General features: G+C 42.6%; 2 protein-coding genes across 3 annotated transcripts in view; both read left to right on the top strand.

Moving 5' to 3' along the window:
* The first annotated feature begins 267 nt into the window (after positions 1 to 267).
* On the top strand, positions 268 to 11,914 carry Zscan26 (zinc finger and SCAN domain containing 26). Of its 2 annotated transcripts, XM_021181059.1 has the most exons (6): positions 268 to 412; positions 4,540 to 4,615; positions 4,722 to 4,781; positions 5,604 to 5,921; positions 6,193 to 6,301; positions 8,274 to 11,914. In XM_021181059.1, exons 2-6 carry the CDS (start codon positions 4,601 to 4,603, stop codon positions 9,170 to 9,172), a joined length of 1,401 nt encoding a protein of 466 aa, XP_021036718.1. In that variant the 5' UTR covers positions 268 to 412; positions 4,540 to 4,600; the 3' UTR covers positions 9,173 to 11,914. The 2 variants fall into 2 exon arrangements, with proteins under 2 accessions (XP_021036718.1, XP_029324298.1); XM_029468438.1 differs by lacking the exons at positions 4,722 to 4,781; positions 5,604 to 5,921.
* Positions 11,915 to 19,615: 7,701 nt separating this feature from the next.
* LOC110308640 (piggyBac transposable element-derived protein 1) overlaps positions 19,616 to 20,280 on the top strand; it is a 12,244-nt gene continuing 11,579 nt past the window's right edge. The window contains 1 exon segment of the mRNA XM_021181061.2: positions 19,616 to 19,900. Within this exon segment, the coding sequence (XP_021036720.1) occupies positions 19,766 to 19,900 (135 nt within the window). The 5' untranslated portion in view covers positions 19,616 to 19,765.

Here is a 20,280-nt window from a genome sequence, read left to right as displayed (position 1 = left end):
CAAGCCTGGGCCCAAAAGCCTCGAATTTTGTTTTTACTTTGCTATACTTTTTTAATACTTCTTCATTTACAGCCCGAGCTTTGTTATTCTAGTGATAGCGATGACATCTGTGTGTGAAAACAGTCTAATGAAATGGTCTGATTTATGTAAATGAAATCTTTCAACTTAGACCCAGTCAGGACACCACCGAGTTGAGTCCTGGTCCTCCCATCGTCCTAGAGCGGAGCCGGAAACTACTGGGCTGGAACGCAGATTTTGAGAGACGCGTGACTGACCCTGCGACCAGGGCGAGGGGGACGTAGGTGATCGGGTTCCAGCGGAGAGAGAACGGCAAACTTGGGACTCTCAAGAGGCGGGTCTGGCTGATACACAGAAACCCTCCGCACCTCGGAGCTGGGAGGACCAGAAGCTGGTGCGTGACGGAAGCTGCGGGGCATGGGAGAGGGAGGGAGCTCAGGACGTAGTTGGTGAGGCGGTTTCCTGCTGTTGCGTAGCTCAAGCTGACCGCAAGCTCCAGGGTAGCTCCTGCTTCAGCTTTCTGATGGCTGTTATTGCCAGCACTCCTGGGTTCTGTTGCTTTATTTTGTTGTGAGGATTTTTTTCCCTCTTTTTGTTTGTTGTTGTTTGGTTTTAAGAGCGTTTCGTGAAGCCCGTGTTGGCCTCATCATTTGGCGGCGTATACTCTTAATTTGAACTTCTGTTTATCCTTCCATCTCCGAGCTCTGAGATCATAAGCTGGAGCTGCCACACATGGCTTCTGCGTGTTTAAGTAGTTAAGTAGTTACCACTGTAAGTAAATAGAACATTTGAGTAGATAATCCAAAATAGATGGGTAGACAGAGGCAGCTTTAAAAGGCATACGTGAGAGAACAGCGAATACAGAGGCCCTAAAGCTGGAGCTTGTCTGTCTTATTTAGGGATTAACGAGGGCACCAGGGTATTTCGAACGCAGTGAATAAGATTACCACAGAGGATAAGTATGTGGACAAAGTGGGCATTTGGTTGTGTGAGGAACTTGATCTTGGGGTGATAGAAGGACATACTCAGACAGGTCTTGTAATTGGACACCCATAATGTGCATAGATTAGAGGATGAGCAGAAATGAAATCAAGACTGGGTTGCAAACCAAAGTTGGGTGCAATTAAAAACCTGCATCTGAGCATAGTGACTAGTTTCTATAATCCTAGCACTTGGGAAAATTGCCCATTATGGGGGGCTAGGGAGTGAGAGCCTTGGGGGAAAAGGAAACCTGGCAGGAAATCGGGCAGGAAGTGAAGACTGACTGTTGTGGAAGTTGTGACTAGGTGGATCCCACAGCTTTTGCTTCTGGATCAGATGTACACACACAAGAGAGAGAAGGAAAAAATAAATTCATAATTCGGGGTCTGTAGATTTAAAAAAGGACCAAAAGTAAGTTCAGTCCACCGTTGGTGGTTCACGTCTTTAATCCCAGGTTTGTAAGGCAAAAGCAGTCAGATCTCTGAGTTCAAGGCCAACCTGATCTACGGGACAAATTGCTGGACAAACAGAGCTACACAGAGAAACCCTGTGTGTGTATGGGGGAAGGGGTCTGGAAGGGGGGCAACCCAAACAAACAAACAAACAAAAACAAAAAAACCCCTGAAGATCAGCTTGGAAACCTGTGTAAAATCATAAATTCTTCAACTCTTCAAGTTTTGTCTGTAGTGTAAAGTCGTTCTTAGTGTGAGGTCGTTCTTAGTGTAAGGTCCTTCTTAGGTGTCTGTGGAGATTGACTGAGCAAGGGAAGCACAGGTGGAGCAGCTCTGTTGGCTTGTTGATTGTGACATGAGCTGTGACTAATCAATAAGAAGAAAAAGGTTAAAGGGTTTTCCCTGTAAGAGTGGGATATATAAGGAACCATGAACAAACAGCAGTGGTATCGCAAGTTTGGTCGTTAAAGCATAAGGAAAATTTAGACCATCTTAAATGTTAAACTTGATCTTGATGGTGATGGAAACTCATTGTGTGCAACATGCTTCACTTCCCTGGTAGGAAGATCTCAGGCGCAGTGTGGGAAGTAGTCCGTGTTGGGAAGACCAGCCTTTAAAGAGCAGTGGTTCTCAGCCTTCCTAATGCTGCCTGTGCCCCTTTAAGACAGGTCCTCGTGTTGTGATCTCCAACCACAAAATTATTTTCATTGCTACTCTATACCTGTAATTTTTCTGCTATTATGAATTGTAATATAAATATTTTTGGAGACAGAGCTTTGCCAAGGGGGTCACGACCCACAGATTGAGAACCACTGAGTAAGAGAAGTCTGAGTAAGAGAGCATGCCATCAAGAAAATACAAGGGTGGACATGAGGGATATGAAGCCGTAGAATCAGAAGAACTCAAGGTTGCTGGAGAGATGGCTCCGCAGTTAAGAGCACTTTTGGGTCTTCTAGAAGACTCATATTCAAATCCCAACACCCACTGGTAACTCTAAATTCAAGAGATCTACACCCTCTTCTGGCTCTCTTTAGGCACACATGTGATGCACAGATATATGTGCAGGCAAAACATCCATACACATTTTTGAAAAGAACTTGATTAATTATATACATACAGTATAAAAGAAAGGGAAGAGAATACTCAGTCTTCTGCCTTAAATGTCAGGGTCACTGGACTTCCTTCCGAAGACAGGTTAAACTACGGTGTATATGTATATATATTTAATCACATTGTAGAACTGAGTCACCACTAATTTATGTGATATGCCTGTATCAGAGTTCTTATGGCCTTTAAAAAGAGATTTGTTTTTTAAATTATTTATGTATGCCCAAGTACGTGCACTCGTACGCTCAAGTACAGTTGTCCTTGGAAGCCAGCACGGTCCTCACATCTCCTGGTGCTGCAGTTACTGGTGTTGTGAGCTGCCCAGCAGGGCTTCAGGGAGCCTCACTGGGATTCTCTGAAAGAGCAGGCTATTTTCTTAGCCACAGAGCCATCTCCTCAGCCCCTTTATTAGATATATTTAAAGAAATAGGATCGATTTTTTTTTTTATATTGATTTTGGTCAACAGATGTCTAAAAAGAGATTTATTAAAATACAAACATGACAGTTGAATGAAGATTGTTTGGGAAGAGGATCATGGGGGGGGCAACTGATCAAAATATATGTGTGTGATGTGTCATGATGAAATCCATTGTTGTACATAGTTAATAAATGCTAATTTTAAAAAGAGTAGGAACAATGCCAAAGATTTATTACAAGGAATGCCTCATGATTATCAAGTCCTAAGATCTTCGGGAGAATTAGCAAGCTAAAAACAAAACATCAAATAATTTTGTTGTAGTGCAAGTCAAAGCCCTGTGTACCACAGAAGCTGGGTATTTCGTTTAAGTCTGAAGGCAAAAGACTTAGGATCCAGGAGAACTGAATTCTCAGTTCCGAGCTGAAGGGAAACCTAATACCTTAGTGACTGACTTGAAGGTGCTACAGAGGAAGTCTTACTCATTTGTGAGAGGATGCGTCCTTTTGTTCTCTGACCTTCTATTGATCTGGCAAGGTCTACTGCATTGTGAAGGATAGACTGTTTTACTCTGTCTACAGTCTGTTAACTTAAATATTAAATCCAAAATCATTTTAACCAAATATTTTCACCCAGGTCTCAGAAGTGACTTAGAAACTAACCAACACAGTACTAACCTGATATTTTCTGACCAACAAACGTCACATCCTTGGACTTTCTCAAGCCTCTACTAATAGGTCATGCTACTCTGAGCCTCTCACATCCTTGCTGCTTGAGAGGTACGAGTGGGAGGGTTGTTTCAGCTCAGACATATGAGGCCTCATTGAGCAACACAGCAAAACCACATCACAAACAAACAAATACTAGTAATGGCTTTTAAATGTAATGATTAGGTTATAAGCTTCCTGGCTCGGCCTCTGGAATGTTGTGATACAGACCTGAAGGACCCCATCTGCTTTAAATCTTTGCTGTTTTGTTTTTAATGCAAGCATTGGCTTTCAAGTGGTTCACTTAGCTGTGTCTCCTTAATCTAGAACAATAACCTCCTAACATACATCTGCTTTTTTGCTTTGGGGAAATTGGATTCATGCCTGTCATAGATTGTCTGAGTTCTGGATTCTCAGAAAGTTTCCTCAGTAAATTCATGATAAATAATATTTATTAAAAGTGTTCCATAGGTAATGGGGCCTTGTTATTGATGCTGCTACACTTGGTCCTTGGGTACATTTGCAGCTGCCAGGTACCTTTATCTTCTTTTTATTGCTACACCGCGGGTGGTTAGCCCTGAGAATGCTCTGTTCTCCCCTCTTCTCACCCCGTGCTTTTAGCATTCATGTGTGCCTCTCACCTGAATCATTTGAGAGTTTTAAAATGGCAGTTTTTCAAATCTATTCCAATTTCTAGTTTGGGTGGCAACCTATGAAAGTTTTCTCGCTTTGCTTATATATTCTTAAGAGTAGCTGCTTTGGAGAACACAAATGACTCGAAGGAAACAGCCCTCAGGAAAGATTACTTGTTGCTGCTGTTATTACTAGCACGGCCGTTTCTGTGACTTGTGTTTTTAGGAGTGCCTCTCAGGATACAGTCAAGAGAAAAGTCTCCAAAACAGAGTGCCTGAAGCAAGGGATGGCACTGGCCTTGGTGAGTGTGTGTTCATCATCTTTCCTTTTTTTTCTTTTTAACTTCTTTGAGAGTTTTCAACAACATGTTCTGATCATATTCTGTTCCCACACATACCTCTTCCCAGATCCACCCTAGCAAGCGTGCATACTCTTTGGCTCCCCTGAATCTGAAGGAGGAGCTTCAGGTAATGAGAGAATCACTGTTGTTCATGGTGTCAGAGGTCTGGCCTGGGGGGGCGGTCCTAACAGACTAAATTTAGTGACTTGTCGCTCAGTCCGATGAGAGAGACGTGTGGTAGTGAAGCAAGATAAGAATCAGTTACTTAGCAAGTCCATATTGGGAAGAAACAGGAAAACAGTGACCTTAGCCCTGTCTTCAGTGCCCTGACTCAGAATTAAATGGGGGGAAAGGACAAGAGCCGAGGTGAAGGGGAGCAAATAGCAGTCCTTGTCAGTCTGTCTTGGACAAACTGGTCAGTCAGTATTTCATGCTGGTTCTGTAAAGTCCTGATCCCTCCAGCAAAGTCATTACTGCTGAGGCAGCCAGTGCTGCTCAGTGGATCCCATCATGGGTGATCTGTCTGCAGAGTTCTTGGGGTCATGAAAACAACTTATTCTTATCTTGGTGACGTTAGCCTTAAAAGGGAACTAGAAGCTGTGTGTAGTGGTATAGGACGTTAATCCCAGCACTCAGTAACAGGTAGATCTCCGTGAGGCCAGCCTGGTATATTTGGTACCAAATTCCAGGCCAGTTACAGCCACATAGTAAGAGCCTGACTCAAAAGAAAAAAAGAAAAGAGGAGTGGGGCTACTAGCAAGGCTAGGGAAGTTAGGGACTGTCAAGCTTTGCTCGCCAGTGGTCAGAGAGACAGTTCTTGAATGATTAGGGTATATGTGCAGAGTTGAGTAGAAATCTGACTTTAAAGTTTAAGGTAGCTAAGGAGATATAGTTGTAGATCCAAGTCTGTGCTTTAAGCCACTGTTAAAACTACTGTGCTTGGGAACAGGGATTCAAAGTTCAAGGGGACAGAAAAGGCGTTGGGCAGGAGCCATTGTGCAAACAGTTCAGGCAGCTGCGCTATGAGGAAAGCACTGGACCTCGAGAGGTTTTACGCCGGCTCAGGGAGCTCTGCAGACAGTGGCTGCGGCCTGAGACCCACAGCAAGGAGCAGATCCTGGAGCTGCTGGTACTGGAGCAGTTCCTGACCATCCTGCCAAGAGATCTGCAGGTCCAGGTGCTCGAGCACCACCCAGAGACTGGGGAGGAACTGGTGGGAATACTGGAAGATTTGCAGCTGGACCGTGGAAAAGCAGGAGAGCAGAAGGTAAGGGGTGCAGGTGCCCATTTGCAGGAAAGTAAGAAGTGAGTCCCCAGGTCACATAGGTGGACATGAGCACAGCAGCGGGCGGGGCACTGCTCACTGCTGGTCAGTGTGGGCCTCGCCTCACCTTTGCCATCCCTGGTGAGGCTGAAGTGTGCGGAGGCTCTCCTTTCAGCCTCTTCTTAGCCTCTTGAAAGGTTTCTTTGTTCTCTTTTCTGACATTGAAGTGGTTTTTTTGTAAACCAGTTTCCTAATTATCTGTACTTATCTCTAGGACTCAGCCCAAAGAAGCAGACCAACGGTGCTGGTTGGCGAGCCAGCCCCTCGCAGGGAAGCACAGGAGCAGCCTGGGTGTGCGCTTCCTCAGAAGCCTGAGGAGAGAGGTAAGAACCAAATGGCATCTTTTTGCATTTGAATTATGGTAGGCCATGCAGTGCCTCTGCCTTGGCACTCTTAGCATTTTGGTATTTGTTTTTATTAGGCCTGCTGTGGCTTAATTTGTATACATAATCTAAACTGTAGCCTCTCTGGTCAGTGCAGGTTTTTGTTTTTGTTTTGTTGTTGTTGTTTTGTTTGGTTTTGTATATACAATAAACTTAGTAACACAGTCAAGATTTAAAAGATCTACAACTCCAAACAATTTGAATGAACAACACACCAAGGAGAAGTGCAGCTGAGCCTAGCTGTTGCTCTTCCCTGAGGCAAAAAAGTCTCAGACAGAGTTTCCTTATTGCCTCTCCGGTCTCCTTCACAGCACTGTGAATGGCAGTGCTGGGGGGGTGGGGTGGGGGGAGTGTTAATCAGTTTCTTTGGCTCTGCTTTGTTACTGTTCTATTTCTTACTTTTAGTCAGTCTCTCTCTCTCTCTCTCTCTCCCCCTCCCCCCCCCCTTGTTTTTTGACACAGGGTCTTCCTGTGCAGCTTTGATTGATCTCAACTACAACTATGTAGATCAGCTGGCCTTGAACTCTCTAATGTCTTTGATGCTTTCACTAAGTTATGTTGTAGTCTTCTCTGTCACTTAAATACAAATGTATTGATGTCTCTCCTTGCTTAGATTCCTTAGTGAACTGGGAAATGCTATTCTGTTTTTTCACATGAAGTACTGTGGCCACATTGGGAAGAGGAACAGAGAGATACAGCGTTCGCTTCCCTCAGGCAATACCGAGTTGTGCTGCGCCTCCCACTCATAGGCACTCTGTTGGCCTGTTCATTTCCATTTCCCCTTCCTGTTTCTCTCTTCTGGCTCCCTCCTGCCTCATTCATCCTATTCCCTGCTCCAGGCTCCCCATTCACTCACTGTCTGGGTCAGTGTCCTCGCCTGTTCACTCATGGGAAGTTAACTTCCAGTTTCTGGCTTCTTTCTCTCTTTCCATAGTTAAAGAGCCAAGTTTTGTTTTGTGCCCTGAATCTGGTATAGATCCCCTCTGAGGGGAACAAATCATATTTCAACATGATGTTTTTGTGAATGCATTATTCTCAGGGTCTTATTATGGTACTGTTGATTTATTGTTAAGAACTTAAACACTTTTTCCAAGATTACATACTACTCAGTGATAAAATTGGCACCATGTCAACTCATCTTCATTTGTCAAAGTACCTTCCCTGTTTAACTTGATGGCCCTCAGATGACCTGATTTATGGTGCTTTTTTGTTTCCCAGGTGACAAATCATGATCAAGAATATGCAGTCATGCTTAGTAGCTTCTGTGTGTGTAACGTATGTCACATAATAAAATATAGAACATTTAAAATAAATCACCTCCCACCACAACCCCTGCCCTTCCCCAAAGCCAATCTGGTTAACACTTTCCCGGATGTCAGGCTGGACGTGCTGGTGCTGTAACTGTGGGACCTGAGAGGAGAGGATTAGGTTAGGCCATGGTATTCTGCATAGTGAAAACTTACCTCAAAAAAAACCACAGTTTCTTGTAAATCACTTTATTTATATATATATATATATATATATATATATATATATATATATATATAAAATAATCATAAGCAAAATTTTGTTGTTGTTTTTTTACTTTGTGAGGATTGAAGCGATCTCATCTCTTAAGAACACTTTTAAAGAGGACCTGGTTTCAGTTTCATCACCTACATTGTAGCTCACAACATTCTGTAACTCCAGTTTCCAGGAATTGGACAGCCTCTTATGGTTTCCTTGGCACTGCATGCATGTTGTGTACATGCATACATGCAAATAAAACACACATAACATGTTTTTACATTTATACACATGGCTTTATTTAAGTATTTCCTGCTATTTGCAGATTCCTTTCCCTGAACACCAAAAATAACCCTGAACACCAAAAATAAAATAATTAGTGATATATATATATTTAATATTTCAGGTAAAGAGACAAGGAGTGAGAATGGGAAGCTCATTGCAGGGACAGACTCTTGTGAAAGAATGGAATCATATTGTACCATGATTGAACCCATTGAGGCCCAGTGTGAGGACCTGAGCTTGAAAAAGAATCCAGCCATGCCCAAGGAAAAAACTAACAGCCAATGCTTGGGAACTACGGAGAGACTTGTTCAGAACTCAGGCCTGATTGAACATGACAGGGCACATACAGGAGAAATGTCCCGGGAATCTGTAGGATCTCAGAGTTCTGTTGCTGCTGACCATCAGGAAGTCTCTAAAGACAAAGGCCATCCCTGCCAGGAGTGCGGGAAAGTCTTTCAGAGAAGTTCACACCTCATCAGACATCAGAAAATCCATCTTGGGGAGAAGCCTTACCAGTGCAAAGAGTGTGGAAAAGTCTTTAGCCAAAATGCAGGTCTTTTGGAGCATCTCAGGATCCATACTGGAGAAAAACCCTATCTGTGTATTCATTGTGGAAAGAACTTCAGGCGAAGCTCTCATCTTAATCGACACCAAAAAATTCACAGTCAGGATGAGCCCCGAGAATGCAAGGAGTGTGGGAAAACCTTTAGTCGGGCCCTCCTCCTCACCCACCATCAGAGAGTCCATGGTCGTTCCAAAAGACATCACTGTAACGAGTGTGGGAAAGCCTTCAGCTTGACCTCCGACCTTATTCGACATCATAGGATTCACACTGGGGAAAAACCTTTCAAATGTAACGTGTGTCAGAAAGCTTTCCGCCTAAATTCACACTTAGATCAGCATGTTAGAATCCACAATGAAGAAAAACCTTACAAGTGCAGTGAATGCAATGAAGCCTTCAGGCAGAAGTCTGGTCTCTTTCAGCATCAGAGACATCACCATAAAAGCAAACTGGCTTGATGAGGTTCTCTGTTTGAAATATCAAAATGTTACATTCATAAGCAAACAGCGCCTTTTGAAAGAACTCACGACGGCTTCAGGATTCTTGGAAGCCATTTGCCTCCGTTGCGCCCCTCTCTTGGCTTTACTTAAAGCCATAAGTAGACTATAATAATTTACCAGAATAGCAGAATCAGAGTTAAACAAGTATTCACTACAGAACTTCTCAGAGCTTTCGATGTGATACGTACATGATTATTTATCTCTTAAGTATTAGCTTTATGTGTGAATGAAGTGTTTGAAATCAGTAAGTCAAGTGCCTATAGATTTATACAGAACAAGATCAAGCTGATATTTTTGTAAGTACTGTAGCAACAGGCTCCTAAAACATAAAATTAATGAGGGTTGGGGAGATGGCTCAGTGGTTTAACCAAGTTGCTATGCAAGTGGAAGGACTGTTTTGGATCCCCAGCACCCATGTAAAGTCAAATGAGTATGTGGCCAGCCTGTGGCCTGTGGTCCCACCCCTCAGGTGGCAAAAATGGGATCTTTAGAGCAAGCTGGCTAGCCAGACTAGCTGTATCAGCAAACTTTGGACTCAGGGGAGGGAGTTTGGAGAGCAGTTGGTGGAGTTCTTGAGGAAGACTCCTGATGATAATCTAAGTGCACGTGTCCATACACATGTAGAGCCATACCCGCAAACATCATACATGTGAAAAGACAAATCCTAAGGAGCTAGAGTTAGCAGTTAACATATCTGCTCTTGCAGAGGACCCATCCATTTTCAGTTCCTAGCACCTCCATAGCACAGTGTCTCAGTTCCAGTTCTGGGGATCTGCTGGCCTTCTCAGGCTTCTGTACACAGTGGTCCACAGAAACTGGTGGACACACACACAACTGGTAAGATATTTTTAAGCCCAAAATAAATCTAATAATGCTTAGAAATACACATTCTCAAGGGTCTAACATAGGTTAACTGAACATTTTCCCTATTAGGTTCACACACACACTGGCTGCATAGCCACTTTACCCATGTACCGTCAGTGAATGCATTTCTGAAAGCTTTTGCTGTTTAACTATAGAACCTACCCTTAGGATTAGCTCATGTCATTTTACATTTCCTGCCTATTTTAACCACAGTATCACAGTGTTTCAAATTATAAATCAAGGTTTTACCTAAACTATGCAAGAGACTTTGAGTCATTTGAGTGAACTGTGTTGACGTATTCTAAGCAGCGACCTCCTTACTGGGCAGCAACAGTGCCAGTACAGTGATTGCTTGAAGGACACCTTTTTTTCATGAATGTCCCATGGGGGAAAATGGGGTTTTCCCCCTTTGATACCAATGATGCAAATTTAAATGATACTTGTTTTGATATCATTTTGACCATTCAAATCAAATCAGCTGGGAGAGATCATGCCATCAGGTCACATGGACTGTCTTGCTAGTGATGGAAAGTAAGCTCGGGGTCTTCCCAAGCCCAGCACCCGACCGCTAACCATGGCTTGTGGTTGGTAATTGCACAGGGTGTACTTCTCAGGGAAAGGGCTTCTTAAGTTATGCCGCTTTGGGAAGAGAAGGGGACCCTTGTAGTGACTACAAGTTGGTTTCACTACACTTGGCTTACAAATAAGCCAAGAACTTAGCAACATAGAAATGTTATTTTGCTTGTCCGATAGAGAAGGATAGAGTGAGTCAGTCCAAGACAGATCCATGGTAAACCTAGTCAGCTTGCTGCCAGTCATGTCTAAGGAGGGGACAGGCCAAGGACTGCTAGGCACCTAGGCGCAATTCTGACATTAATCTTCCGTTTCATTCCCACCCACCCTTTTTTTTTTTTTTTTTTTTGGTTTTTCGAGACAAGGATTCTCTGTGTAGTCCTGACTGTCCTGGAACTCACTTTGTAGACCAGGCTGGTCTCGAACTCAAGAAATCCGCCTTCCTCTGCCTCCCAAGTGCTGGGATTACAGGCGCGCGCCACCACATCTGGCTCGTTTCATCCCCTTTTAACCAAGCTTTGCTCTGCACAAAATAAGGCCCTCTTCCCTTGTTAAGATTTTGGCCTAAGATACACTCTAAGCAAAATTGGGGAGAGCTGCACAAAGGGACTGGCTGAACTGAGAAGAACCTCTCTTGGACCTTTTGCCCACACTATGCATGTGATAGTTGCAACTTCAGCAGTCATATGGCCTTAAAAACTGATGGCATGGACCAAGGTTAGGTCCTCAACACCACGCAAAATAACAGTGTTAGCATGTGATCAGTCTCCTTCATGTTTAACTCCTACCCACACCAAACGTGCATGTAACAGGCCAGTAACCCGTGTAACTCCTAAGCCTCAGAAGAAACACTGTCTTAGAACATGCTTTACATCTGTACTGTGGAACATTCTTTTATGCATCACTGTTTGTGTGAAAGTGATGTCCCTTTTCTGGCCTTTCTCTTAGCTTCTCCTTTTACTTCCAAACAGCATGGCCCTTAAAAATTAGAGAACTTATCAAAATTTTAAATGCACATTACTCTTCGTCAGTTTGTGTGTGTAATATTTACTCAACAGATATATTTAAAGCAACATAAAAACATAATTATTGATAGTGTAAAGAAAAATTTTTCTATGGAAATAGTGATACTGACAGTATTGTAAACAGTCTGTAAAGTGTTAATAAAGTTTCAAAGTAATTTTTGAATAAAGCTATAAAAAGAAAGTAAAGATTTTTAAATGGTGTTTCCTACAGCATTACTTAATAAAGAATGTAACTAAACTTGCATTGTTGAGGATAGTTAAGTAAATTATTGTACCCTATACAACGGAATATTGTTGGGATGTTTATAAACTATGCTTATGGGTCTGGGAGAGGCTCAGTTGGTAAAATGCCTATGACACAGACATGTGAGCTCAGATTCCCATTACCCAAGTAAAGTGGTAGTGATAGTAGTACAGAGCTATAATTCCCCTGGGGGTGTGGGGTCCCCAGAGCTTGCTGGCAGCCAATGTAGCTGCATCAGTGAGCCCCAAGATTCAGTAAGAGACCTTGTCTAAAAAATAAGGTTGAAGAGTTATAGAGAAAAGCCTCTGGCCTCGACCTCTTGCCTCCACTGTGGATGCTCATAAACACTCAAAACAATATTTTTCAGCTGCTATAGAAAAAGAATTGCTGTCTTAGCCAAATAATAAAGTGCAAATTTACATTTTGATTTCCATAAGTGCTTCAAAAGCTATTATTCTCAATGAACAAAATGTTCCCAAATGTCCTGAGAATTTATAAGGCATTTCTAGGAAGGCTGTGGAGGTGGATCTGCCAGTAAGCACTTGCCACCACACCTGAGTTCAATCCTTGAGACCCACAGAGCAAGAGAGCTCCGGGTTGTCATATGACCTCCCAGTCGAATACACAGGAAGTAAATATGGTTAACTTTTGAATTCAAGCTACCTGGGATTTTGCACGCATATAAGATCTGTATACTCACCTTAGGACTTTGTTGGGTATTTACCCATCTGACTGTCTGCACGAGACCCTGTAAAGGCCAACTCGGCTTTGTCTTTATGGAAGACAGTCTAGGAAAAATTTTCTTTTGTGGTGCTGGGGACCGAACCCAGTAAGTATGTCAAGCAAGAGCTCTCCCTCAGGTACATCCTACAGGTTTTTTGTTGAAATGATTTGCGGAAATGTGCGCGTGTTTGGTTTCTTCGAAACTACCAGGAGAGGTGCAGGTCAGGAAAAACACGACCTGGCTCCACCCGTGAACCAGAGATTGTCACCAGGCTCCTAAGGAGCTCAACGACTGCCGGAAGTTGCCAGTGAGTCTCCAGCTCCAACTACAGGAAGTGCCCCCTCGGTGCCCAGCTCCGTCTGCAGGAAGTGCCCCCTGTCCTTCATCCCTTTGGACCCCTTCCCGCCGACCTTCATCGTCGCGGGCTCGGAGACTAACAGCAAGTTACCGCCAGGCTGTGGCGCTCTGGCCTCTTGGCTCCGGTCGCAGGCTTTTTTAATGCGCTTCGGCACATCCTCGTAGAACACGTTCCCTAAACTTTTAAGCAGCAAATAGACACACTTAGCTGCTGGGCGCTGGTGTATATAATTTTAGCGTAGATCTGGGCACGTTAGAGCCCTGGCTAAGGCACCACAGGTACATCTATTACGTTCGTCCGGTCTTTGTTGGGTACCAGGTACGTGCTGCGATTCTAGTCTATGTAGAGGTCTGCCAGGAGCAGGGGTGACTGTGCAGTGATCTGCAATAGAAGCTGGAGAACTGGAGTACGTGCACCCAGAGGTGCACACCTGGTTGCCACCTGTGTGGCTCAGTTTTCCCATTCATATTTTAGGTTCGAGGGTAGCCACGGAAGATTATGCAGGTACAGAGCAGGTCTTATGTCAGTAGGAATTTACATTGGAAGGATGGGCCAATACAAAGCAGGAAGGAAAACTGTCACCTTGTGGTGAATTCGAGGAACTGGGAAGCCCATGGTTTTTTCAGTAGGTAGGAACAAACTTCTTTTATTCTAGGATTAACTTTACACGTGGAAAATAATTAGGTGCTTAATATAGTTGGTGGTAAACTATACGGGAGACGCAGGTAAGATTGGATTCTGGGAGTTTGAAGTTAGCCCAAGAAGAAGTTTCTGATAGTAGCCATGGTATTGTGTGTGTGTGTGTGTGTGTGTGTGTGTGTGTGTGTGTGTGTGTGTGTAAAATGGCAGTCTGACCTCAAAGGACGCTAGAAGTTTGTCCTCACCAACAAACAAGCAATGTTTCCTCTCTGAACACCGTTTGCAGCTCTCTAATTCGGTGCAGATGGATGGTTCCTATATGCTGTGTATACAAGACACAAGACTGGTTCCCACTTTCAACATCAGTTATAAGTTCCACTTTATTTTACCTATGCTTCTGACCCACTGGCTGGAAATCAGGGTTTTTACTAATTGCTCCCAGAGCCCAGATTTCACAGAACTCGGGAAACATGCTTACTGATGTGTTACAAAGTGTATTGCAAAGGATTCAGGTGAAGCAGATGATAGATAGCCCGGTGTTTACGAATAAGGGGTGTGGTGCTTCTATGCCCTCTGTGGAGGCATCAGTCTCCAACTGTTTGGAAGCTCCACATCCTGCCGTTTGGATTTTGATGGAAACATTATTATATAGACCTAGTTAATTGAATAACTGTTCAGTGGTCATCTATTTAATTTACAGCTTATCCCATCCAAAGGAGTTTTGTTTTGTTTGTTTTTAAAGCAACATGGCTCTAAGGACACCCACACTATTATATAACCACCACAATGAATTGAGATCTGCAAGCTAACTCAGGGATTATTCCTGGATAGTAAACATTTCTAGATGCTATAGAAGAGCTACTGTCTTCCTGGATTAATTTAGAAAACCACAAATGACAGCATTTTAGCATTGTTGTTCTTCACTTAAAATATTTTATACATCTACATATTAGTACATGTGCTGTTCCTTTTCATTTGTATTTAATAAATACATGTTCTGCCAATGTATAATTTTTATTATTATACTTTCATAGCTGGCCTCTTACTAATGAATTCCAGTACTGTAAAATTATCCTTTATTTACCTGATTTAATTGTCTCCAAGGCTTATTACCTCAATCTGCTAACTTAGGCCTTGTCCTGAACATTTCTAGCCTCCATACAACCTAATCTAGGTCTAGAATGTTTTCAGCCTCTGAGTCTTGCTGCTCACTAAGCTTACTCTTTCTAGTTCATTCTGATCTCTAGCTGGTTGGCCAATTCAGCTGTTCTGACTCAAATTCCTCCCCATGCCAACTGACTCAATCTGGCTTCTCTCCACTTCTGAATTGCTCTGTTTGGCCTCATAATCACTTTGAAAATGTGTTCTAATAGTTTGGCTCCTTCTCTGACTTGCTCTGTCTTCACCTGTGTCTAGCTTGTTCTGTCTTTAACCTGTCTCTGTAAAGCTCTCATGGTAAAATTGCCTCTCTCATTTTTCTCTCTGTGCGCACTGCTCTCTTAAGTAGCTTCCCTTTCCTCTCTCTTCTCATGAGAGTTGGGCAGATCTTATTCTGTCAAGTCTTTCTCTAATTCCTCACTTTGTCTGCCTCTCAATTTAGATATCACTCTCTTTGTTTGTTTGTAGAACATTAATTTAATATTTTCAACTGTTAATATTCAACAAACAATAGTTATTAAGATATATTTCCTTGTTATGTCTCCCTTTTCATTTCTGATTTTATTAATTTGGATACTGTCTCTGTGCCCTCCGGTTAGTCTGGCTAACGGTTTATCTATCTTGTTGATTTTCTCAAAGAACCAGCTCCTGGTTTTGTTGATTCTTTGAATGGTTCTTTTTGTTTCTATTTGGTTGATTTCAGCCCCAAGTTTGATTATTTCCTGCCGTCTACTCCTCCTGGGTGTACCTGCTTCCTTTTATTCTAAAGCCTTCAGGTGTGCTGTCAAGCTGTTAGTGTAAGCTCTCTGCAGTTTCTTTTTGGAGGCACTTAGAGCTATGAGTTTTCCTCTTACCACTGATTTCATTGTGTCCCATAAGTTATGGTATGATGTGTCTTCATTTTCATTAAATTCTAAAAAGTCTTTAATTTCTTTATTTCTTCTTTGACCAAGGTATCATTGAGTAGAGCGTTGTTCAGCTTCCATGTATATGTGTGCTTTCCGTTGCTTTTGTTGGTATTCAAGACCAGTCTCAGTCCATGGTGATCTGATAGGGTGCATGGGATTATCTCAATCTTCTGTATCTGTTGAGGCCTGCTTTGTGACCAATTATATTGGAGAAGGTACCATGAGGTCTTGAGAAGAAGGTATACTCTCTTGATTTAGGATGAAATGTTCTGTAGATATCTGTTAGATTCATTTGGTTCATAGCTTCTGCTAGTTTCACTGTGCTTCTGTTCAGTTTTTGTTTTCAGTTTTTGTTTCCATGATCTGTCCTTTGTTGAGAGTGGGGTGTTGAAGTCTCCCGCTATTATTGTGTGGGATGTGATGTATGCTTTAAGTTTTAGTAAAGTTTCTTTTATTAATGTGGGTGCCCTTGCATTTGGAGCATAGATGTTCAGAATTGAGAGTTCATCTTGGTAGATTTTTTTCTTTGACCACTATGAAGTGTCCTTCCTTATCTTTTTTGATAACTTTTGGTAGAAAGTTGATTTTATTCAATATTAGAATGGCTACTCCAGCTTGTTTCTTGGGACCATTTGCTTGGAAAATTGTTTTCCAACCTTTTACTCTGACATAGTGTCTGCCTTTGTCACTGAGGTATGTTTCCTGTATGCAGCAAAATGCTGGGTCCTGTTTATGTATCCAGTCTGTTAGTCTATGTCTTTTGGGGGGAATTGAGTCCATTGATGTAAAGAAATATTAAGGAACAGTGATTGTTACTTCCTGTTATTTTTGTTGTTAAAGGTGGAATCATGTTTGTGCAGCTATCTTCTTTTGGATTTGTTGAAAGATTACTTTCTTGCTTTTTCTAGGGTGTAGTTTCCCTCTTTCTGTTGGTGGTTTCCATCTATTATCCTTTGTAGTGCTGGATTTATGGAAAGACAGTGTGTAAATTTGGTATGGAATATCTTGGATTCTCTGTCTATGGTAGTTGAGAATTTTGCTGGGTATAGTAGCCTGGGCTGGCAATTGTGTTCTCTGAGGGTCTGTATGAGATCTGCCCAGGATCTTCTAGCTTTCATAGTCTCTGGTGAGAAGTCAGATGTAATTCTGATAGGTCTGCCTTTATATGTTACTTGACCTTTTCCCTTACTGCTTTTAATTTTCTTTCTTTGTTTAGTGCATTTGGTGTTTTGATTATTATGTGATGGGAGGAATTTCTCTTCTGGTCCAGTCTATTTGGAGTTCTGTAGGCATCTTGTATGTTCGTAGGCATCTCTTTCTTTAGGTTAGGGAAATTTTCTTCTATAATTTTGTGAAGATATTTACTGGCCCTTTAAGTTGGGAATTTTCACTCTCTTCTATACCTATTATCCTTAGGTTTTGGTCTTCTCATTGTGTCCTGGATTTCCTGGATGTTTTGTGTTAGGAGCTTTTTGCTTTTTGCATTTTCTTTGACTGTTGTGTCAATGTTTTCTATGGAATTGTCTGCACCTGAGATTCTCTCTTCTGTCTTTTGTATTCTGTTAGTGATGCTTGCATCTAAGACTCCTAATCTCTTTCCTAGGTTTTCTAACTGCAGGTTTGTCTCCTTTTGTGATTTCTTTATTGTTTCTACTTCCATTTTTAGATCTTGGATGGTTTTGTTCGTTTCCTTCGCCTCTCTGTGTTTTCCTGTAATTCTTTAAGGGATTTTTGTGTTTCCTCTTTAAGGGCTTCTAGCTGTTTACCTGTGTTCTCCAGTATTTCTTTAAGGGAGTTATTTATGACCTTCTTAAAGTCCTCTATCACCATTATGAGAAGTGATTTTAGATCTGAATCTAGCTTTTCTGGTATGATGGTATATCCAGGACTTGTTATGGTGGGAGAATTGGGTTTTGATGATGCCAAGTAACCTTGGTTTCTGTTGCTTCTGTTCTTATGTTTGCCTCCCACCATCTGATTATCTCTAGTGCTACCTGCCTTCCCTTTACCTGACTGGGGCCTGTCCTTCCTGTGATCTTGGTTGTGCCAGAACTCCTCAGAGATCAGTTCTCTCTGTGACCCTGTGATTCTGTGATCCTGAGATCCTGGGTGTGTCATAGCTCCTGGGAGTCAAGCTGCTCTGGGACCCTGAGATCCTGGTGTGACCAAGCTCCTCACGTCCTGGGATCCTGAGATCCTGTGGTCCTGGGCATGTTAGAGCACCTGGGAGTGGAGCTTCATCAGGGTATTGTGGGACTGGCTGCAGAGTTTGTGCCCAAGTTCTACTCAGAGCACTGGCCCAGACCAGAAGAAACCTGTGCCACTGGTCAGGCAGAGTTCTTGGATGCTTGGATCCCACTGATCCCAGTGTTGGGGCAGATGTTGTGTCTTCCTCACCTCTAATCCTATTCATCCAAAGGATTTTTGGAGTCACAAGCAAGACAACAGTAAATACCAGATGTATTTTACACTAACCCAGGAGATTTGTTGGATTAAGAGCAAAATTTTGCTTTAGGAAATACACATCAATGATGTGATGTACGAAACAAAACTATTGCAATAGTGGATGAAAATGGTAACTAAGGAAATGGGAAGGAAGGAATTGTTGTCAGAGATATTTTATAGAAATAATTAGCCAAACTCAGCGATCATATAAGGCTCAAGGTTAAGCCTAACTGCATGGGAAGTGGTTGACCTCAATAGAAGTGGAAAAATACATAAGAAACCCCACTGTGAGGTAACCCTGATTTCCTTTCAGTATGTGTGGAAATGATAGTGCAGGAGAGACATCCTGCTGGCACTGGAAAATGTGGGTCTGGAGTCTAAAGGAAGCTTGGAGCCAGAAAAGGATGCGGATGTCCTTGAAACAGATGTGCTGAAACTGAGATCACAAAAGGGAAAAGGAGATGAGGAAAAGAAGGGACCTGCTGAGCCTCTACTGCTTTGGGTGTCTGTCGTTCTATAAGAATAAAAACAAAACCCGAATAATGAAAACAGTGTCTTGGAGTCCTATAGATTGATTGGCCAATTCTACTGTGGGTCCTGCTTGGGGTTGCTCATATAGCTGTATTTCACTTATAAATTATATAGGCTCTAGGCCCAGCTAGGGTTTAGCTTAAGAGGCCTGATTCCAAGTGACCTTTACATGACTAGCTTGGGTCTCCTCACAGCATGGTTGTCTTATGGCGATGTCCTAAAAGCTGCAGGGACACTTCCTTTTTCTATGTCATGTCTATTTATACTGTTTGTCAAAGCAAGCCATAGGCCAACACAGATTTTTGAGACAGTAATTGTGGGAGGCATGGCAAGATCTCACTTCTCACAGAAGGCATTAGTGGTGGGAAATTGTGGAAGAACAATACCAGATCTGCATAGAAAGTGAAATATTCGATGCATATCGATAAATGACCTTTGAATTGTACTGTGTTTCTGCCAAGATAGCTCTCTGGCTTCTCCATGTGTCAAATCATCCCTCCTCTCTAGTATAGGTGTAATATATTAAAACATTCTGGTTTTTGTTTTGTTCTTTTTGTTTGTTTTTAGTTTGGAAGGTTTTGCTGTTTTCAGTTTCATTGAGACACAGTCTCTTTATTTAGTCCAGGCTGACCTGAACTTGCTATATAGTCCACACTAGCTTCTATTCCTACATGCTAGGATTTCAAGCATGCAGCACCATGCCTGGATAGGTATTCTTAGCCTTTCTTCTCTCATGCTGTATCCCTTATCTCTGGGCTCAACTCCTTTAGTGTTCAGGATATGACTTTGATGCATAGGGTTAGCCTTTGAGCACAGCATAGTCGAGACAAAAATAAAAATATGTTTCATAAGATTTTAAGTTGACTTTTATTTTCTGTTCAATTCTTATACTGTAGATGTTCATCTAGAAATGCATTTCTGAAACACAGACTTCAGATAGCTGAGCCGTTCTGCAGCTTCTAAGTTCAACATGTATGAAGTTTTGCTGGGTTCTGCTCCTGAGAATGAAGGTCGCCTTGTGGCAGTGAAGGTGGAAGATCCCACCAGGGGACAGCCAGGCAACTCATAGGAGGGCAGGGCGCATGCTCAGGAACTTTACTGCCTGCGATTTCGGCACTTCTGTTACCAGGAGGCAGACATATCCTCTGCAGAGAGGTGATGAGGCGGCGACATTACTGGAGAATCTAGCCTCGGAACATGGAGACACAGGGCAGCAGGTGGGGAAATAATGAGTGCACATGTGTGGGAAGGTAGTGGGGTAGGAATGTGTATCTGCTAATGCTCAGCCTCTCATTCTGAAATAATTCAGAATTTAGAGAAGGACCATCAAAACAGCATTCTCTTTGTTGCAGCCCGCCCGTAGTCCACAACACGAACGGTTCAACTGAGAATGGCAGTTCGAGCTGAAAAGAGAGGAAGCTAGATGGGGCGGAAGAAAGAATGGGGCCAAGACGATTCCATGTTCAAGGCCCACCTTTACTAATTTCAACATTCAGTTATAAAGGAAGGGGGAGGGATCCCAATTTCCCGCCAAGTAACTCAGGATCCAGTAGCAGGACGAACACGTGTGTGCCTCCAAGCAGCAAAGCCGACAGGG

Source organism: Mus caroli, chromosome 13 (genome assembly GCF_900094665.2).
Source record: "Mus caroli chromosome 13, CAROLI_EIJ_v1.1, whole genome shotgun sequence".
Lineage (NCBI taxonomy): Eukaryota > Metazoa > Chordata > Mammalia > Rodentia > Muridae > Mus > Mus caroli.
The sequence above is the reverse complement of the archived record's forward strand: the minus strand, read 5'-3'. Positions and strand labels throughout refer to the sequence as shown.

Excerpts from the sequence above, each read along its gene's own strand:
- Zscan26 (XM_021181059.1), top strand. Across the intron at positions 4,782-5,603 it reads ATCTGAAGGAGGAGCTTCAG|GGATTCAAAGTTCAAGGGGA; the intron begins GTAATGAGAGAA and ends GCTTGGGAACAG. Across the intron at positions 6,302-8,273 it reads TCAGAAGCCTGAGGAGAGAG|GTAAAGAGACAAGGAGTGAG; the intron begins GTAAGAACCAAA and ends TTAATATTTCAG.